At 41.0% G+C, this 5,802-nt stretch overlaps 1 protein-coding gene across 1 annotated transcript; it reads left to right on the top strand.

Moving 5' to 3' along the window:
* Positions 1-1,338: 1,338 nt before the first annotated feature.
* On the top strand, positions 1,339-2,743 carry LOC112510801. Its single transcript, XM_025116149.1, has 2 exons — positions 1,339-2,195; positions 2,299-2,743. Exons 1-2 carry the CDS (start codon positions 1,339-1,341, stop codon positions 2,741-2,743), a joined length of 1,302 nt encoding a protein of 433 aa, XP_024971917.1.
* Positions 2,744-5,802: the final 3,059 nt, after the last annotated feature.

The raw sequence follows: 5,802 nt of genomic DNA, 5'->3' as shown, positions 1-5,802 counted from the left end.
GACCACACCCGATCCTTCGAAGGACTACACGCCCCGCACCCTTACACGTGAGGACATGACGGAGACTATAGAGACCTTGTGGGGCGAGAACACAAAGCTAAGAGAGAGGTTGACCCGAACTCTAGATGGGAATACTAGACTGAATGAATGGCTGAACAATCTTCAGCAGGCACATGTCGAATAAGGAGGAGCCCTAAACGAGCTAATTGTAGAGAATGCAAATTTGTCGGAACAGCGTCATGCACTGATTTGGGATAAAGTTGTACTTGAACAGGAGCGAAGAATTGTTGCTTGCCCCGTAGGCGCTAGATTTAGAGACAGAGTTCACTTCTATAAGAAAATGACCATAGACTATGCTAGTGTAGTGAGGGGCTATTTCTCCGACTGGGTCCAATGCATCAAAAATGGCCCAAAGGCTAGTGTGTTGTGGCATTCCAGGCCATCCACATCTTTTGAGGAGTGGTTGAGGGACCCTTATCTCCCTTATTATCCTGCAGATCAGAATCCTTTTGAGAAAGGGGAGAGAGAAAGATCTTTTGGGTATGTGATTTATTGTGCGTGTCTAGATAGTTGATCGAATTTTCATCTAGTCCAGTGCTTCAATAGTTTTTTTTTTGAGCATTCACATGATTTAGAGATGTGTTTAGAATTATGAAGTATCCCATATTTTGTTATGAAATGGGATTATGTAATGTCTCTCTCTCCATGATTGTTTATTGACACGAAATATATATAGTGATTATATATATATATATATATATATGTAATGTGTTATGTTTGACTCTAGAACCTTGTTAAAACGATGATACCCTATTATGTCAATATGGTTTCTCGTGGATCAACATGGAACGCCCTCAATGAGGGAGGTAATAATGGCATAGCCCCACCAATAGTTCGAGGTCGGACAAGAGCCCAAAGTCGAGCTCGAGGAAGTGTCCGAACCGCTAGTTCTAGTACGACTCCATCCGCGCAAGCTAATTTAGCTATTGGTAAGAGTCAAGGAGCCCGGCGAGAGGAAAATCTCCTCACAAAGGAAATGATAGCTGAGCAAATGGCACAAGTCCTTCGGGATACATTGCCAAATATGCTGAAAGCAATGTTGGGTGACAGAATTAAAGACAATGAAGATGGAGAGGAGGAAAGTGTTCGACACGAGAACACTCAAGCCACTGAAAAGATGGAAGTATCTATTAAAGAGAAGGTGGAGTCACCCACCAACGAGAGAACTGAATTGACAATAAAGGAGAAATGATGAGTTTTAAAACATTCAAAGGCACCAAGCCGAAAGAATTTAAGGGAATAGAAGGCCCAGTTGGCTTGATGAACTGGGTAACCAAGATGCAGAGTAGCTTCAAAATTTGTAGATGCGCAGAAGATCAAAAAGTGACCTATGCTGCTACAACCTTTGTGGACTATGCATTGCATTGGTGGGAGTCTGAGTGCGCAATCAAAGGTGATAAGGATATTGCTGCCATGACTTGGGAGCAAATGGAAAATATGATGATGTATAAGTACTGCACACAATCGGAGGTGAACAAGCTAGAATCAGAATTTCTGAGATTAAAGCAAGGTTCGTTGTCGGTTCAAGAATATGTTAACGATTTTCTTGAGAAAGCAAGGTTCGCCAGTTACCAAGTGGCTACCGAGGAGAGAAATATAGGTCGCTTCAAAGACGGCTTAAGAATCGAAATCAAACGGTACATGGACATGACTAAACCGACCACATTTGTCCAAGCAGTGGAAATGGCGAAGGTGGCAGAGGAGATCAACGCTAGGGAGAATTGTGATAGAAGGGATGCAAAGAGAAGATGGGAAGGATCAAACAAGTTCAACAAGAAACCAAAATGGACTCCGACTCTGGCAAAAACACGAAGTGAGGGATTCACTATTCCTCCATGTAACAAATGCAACAAGAGACTTAGGGGAGAGTGCAGAGCGGGGAGCCTGACATGCTACAAATGTGACAAACCTGGGCATACCGCATGGGAGTGCCCAGAAGGGAAAACTTGTTATGAGTGTGGGGCTACGGGACATTTACGACCTGACTGTCCAAAACATCGAAATGGTGCGACACCCCACATAAAGACAGTGAATAATGGATTTGGGAAGAGATCAGAAAATAGGAAGGAGCTGCCTAAGAGACACGACCGAGCTTACAACATGACTTTGGAGGAGCCAAGGAAACACCCGACGTCGTATCTAGTATGTTCCCTATCAACAATGTGTATGCACATGTATTATTTGATTCGGGTGCAAATAGTAGTTTTGTGTCTACTACCTTCTGCCACTATTGAATAGGAGTGCCTATAGGCTAGACAAAACCTACACTGTAGAAACAGCCGACGGTAGTCAGTGTAAGGTAGACGAAGTATTTGATGAATGCACAATTGTTATAGATGGTAAGGATTTCCCTGTTAGGCTTATGCCAATGTGTTTAGGGGGTTTTGACGTGGTCTTGGGGATGGATTGGTTGTCCAACAATCATGCGCAAATAGTATGCAATAAAAATATGATCAAGATTCAAACTCCGGAAGGAAAAACAATTCATGTTTACGATGATCGAAAGAAGTGTTGCGTAGGGTTAATCAATGCAATTAAGGCGAATAGGTGTCTGCGGAAGGGATGTGTGGCTTACTTGGCATACATCATCGATGCCAAGCTCGAAAAGAAGGCAATACATGATGTTCCAATGGTGAGGGATTTCCAGATGGATTACCGCGAATACCACCGGAACGTCAGGTAGAGTTCCGAATCGATTTGGTACCAGGTGCGGCACCAATTGCAAGGGCGCCTTATCGTTTAGCCCCAACAGAAATGCAAGAGCTGATGAAGCAACTACAAGAACTCTTAGATAAAGGGTTTATCATGCCAAGCTCGTCACCATGGGGAGCACCGATTTTATTCGTCAAAAAGAAAGACGGCACGATGAGGATGTGCATCGATTATCGGGAGTTGAACAAAATCACGATAAAGAACAGATATCCATTGCCAAGGATCGCTGACCTCTTCGATCAGTTACAAGGAGCTAGCAATTTCTCGAAAATCGATTTAAGATCGGGTTACCATCAATTAAAGGTTCGAGAAGAGGATGTGTCGAAGACCGCTTTTAGGACTCGTTATGGACATTACGAATTTGTAGTAATGTCGTTTGGATTAACAAACGCACCTACGGCATTCATGGACTTAATGAATCAAGTTTGTGGATCATATTTGGACCAATTTGTCATAGTCTTTATAGATGACATTTTAATCTATTCGAAAAGTAAAAAGGAGCATGAACAACACTTAAGGATGATTCTTGAATTACTAGCAAAAGAGCAATTGTACGCCAAGTTCTCAAAATGTTAGTTTTGGTTGCATGAGGTACAATTCCTTGGTCACGTAGTCAACATGGAGGGGATCAAGGTGGATCCGGCTAAGGTTGATGCAGTTATGAACTGGGAATCACCAAAGTCAGTATTGGAGATCCGAAGTTTTCTAGGCCTAACCGAGTATTACCGAAGATTCATCCAAGATTTCTCCAAGATAGCAACGCCTTTGACAACACTGACAAAGAAGTCAGTTAAGTTTGAGTGGGGAACGAAACAAGAAGAAGCATTTCAGACACTTAAGGAGAGACTAAGCACTGCACCGGTTTTATCACTACCGGAAGGAGTAGAAGATTTTGTCGTTTATAGCGATGCATCAAAAATGGGTTTGGGTTGTGTACTAATGCAGAGAGGCAAGGTCATTGCATATGCGTCACGTCAGTTGAAAGAACACGAGAGGAAATACCCAACTCATGACATGGAATTAGCATATGTAGTCTTCGCGCTAAAAATCTGGAGACACTAGTTGTACGGTACGAAGTGCATGATCTATACCGATCATTAGAGCCTTAAGTACTTGTTTGATCAAAAGGAGCTAAATATGAGACAAAGGAGATGGATGGAACTACTTAAGGATTATGATTGTGAGATTCACTACCATCCAGGTAAGGCAAATGTAGTTGCCGATGCACTTAGTAGGAAGGAGAGAAACGGACCAATCAGGGTTCGAGTCATGTGGATGAGTGTTAAAGTGGAGCTTCTAGACCGAATACGGGATGTCCAAAAGGAAGCTTTACTCGAAACGAACATCAAAAAGGAGAGAATGATTGGACAAATTAAGACTTTGACAGCTGGACCAGATGGAATATATAGACATAGGAATCGGGTTCGGATTCCTAGTTTGGGGGATATAAGAAATGTAGTGATGGATGAAGCACATAAGTCCAAATACACTATGCATCCAGGTAGTAATAAGATGTACAAGAACATAAAAGAAAGCTATTGGTGGCCTAGTATGAAAAGGGCAGTAGCTAGCTAAGTGGGGAAATGTTTGACGTGCTTGAAAGTGAAGACCGACCATCAAAGACCGTCTGGAATGTTGCAACAAATGGAGATCCCAGTATGGAAGTGGGATATGATCACGATGGATTTTGCACTAAACTTCCAAGGACGGTAAAGGGACACAACGCCATATAGGTAATTGTGGATCGACTAACGAAATCTGCTCACTTCTTATCGATCAGCGACAAGTATATATTAGAAAGATTGGCTCAATTTTACATCAATGAGATCGTGTCGAGACATGGTGTACCGATATCCATTGTCTCAGATAGAGATGTTAGGTTTACTTCGAGATTTTGGTCATGTTTTCAACAAGAAATGGGAACTCGGTTGAACATGAGTACTGCATATCATTCTCAAACTGATGGCCAGAGTGAGAGGACGATACAAACACTAGAAGATATGTTGAGAGCTTGTGTGATTGACTTTGGAGGTAGTTGGGACAACCACCTCCCATTGATATAATTTGCTTATAACAATAGTTACCATTCGAGCATCAAGGCGGCACCATTTGAAGCGTTATATGGCCGTAAGTGTAGAACTCTAATTTGTTGGGCAGACATTGGAGAAAGACAACTAGCTGGACTCGAGTTAGTGCAACAGACATTTGATAAAATAGTACAGATCAGGGAGAGGTTAAAGGTTGCGCAAGATAGACAAAAGAGTTATGCGGATAGAAGACGTCGACCTTTGGAATTTCAAGTAGGTGATAAGGTCTTGTTGAAAATATCGTCATGGAAAGGGGTCGTAAGATTTGGAAAGAAAGGTAAGCTAAGTACAAGGTATATCGGACCATTTGAGATAACTGCAAGAGTAAGAGCAGTTGCTTATCGGTTGAAACTACCAAATGAGTTAGGTGGTATTCACGATACCTTTCATGTATCGAACTTGAGGAAATGTTTAGCTGACGAATCAACTGTTGTGGATTTGGAAGACATCGAGGTTAACGACAAGCTCGCTTATGTGGAAGAACTAGCTGATATATTGGATAAAAAGATGAAAAGACTAAGAAACAAAAGTATACCAATGGTATTAGTTAAGTGGAAATTCCATAAAAGTGCAGAAATGACGTGGGGAAGAAGAAATGAAAGCTAAATATCCTCAATTATTTTAGCGGGTATTAATTCCGAGGACGGAATTTCTTGAAGGAGGGGAGAGTTGTAAAACCCATTTTTTTTAAATATATAAATAATATTACATGAACCTTTAGATATATTTTTTTAAATTTATTTGAAGTGTTAAAATATTTACGTAATAAACTAAAGTAAATAATTATAGAAATCTTAAATAAATAAATAATGAAAAGAAAGACAAAAAGAAAAATAAAGTAAAATTGTTTTCTTTTAATTATTGGACCAAAAATGTAAGATATTACGTCAGGAGGGGTCCGATGGTAATTGTCAGAAACTTGAGGGGGCCGAATCTCATCTTT

The sequence above is a fragment of the Cynara cardunculus genome (genome assembly GCF_001531365.2).
Source record: "Cynara cardunculus var. scolymus isolate 2C chromosome LG 4, CcrdV1, whole genome shotgun sequence".
In the NCBI taxonomy this organism is placed as follows: domain Eukaryota; kingdom Viridiplantae; phylum Streptophyta; class Magnoliopsida; order Asterales; family Asteraceae; genus Cynara; species Cynara cardunculus.
This window is presented reverse-complemented; position numbering and strand designations above follow the sequence as displayed.

Bases quoted from the DNA above. Each gene is read 5' to 3' on its own strand.
- LOC112510801 (XM_025116149.1), top strand. From the start codon at position 1,339: ATGCAGAGTAGCTTCAAAATTTGTAGATGCGCAGAAGATCAAAAAGTG. The intron at 2,196-2,298 runs GTATCTAGTATG...ACTATTGAATAG, and splicing joins CCAAGGAAACACCCGACGTC to GAGTGCCTATAGGCTAGACA.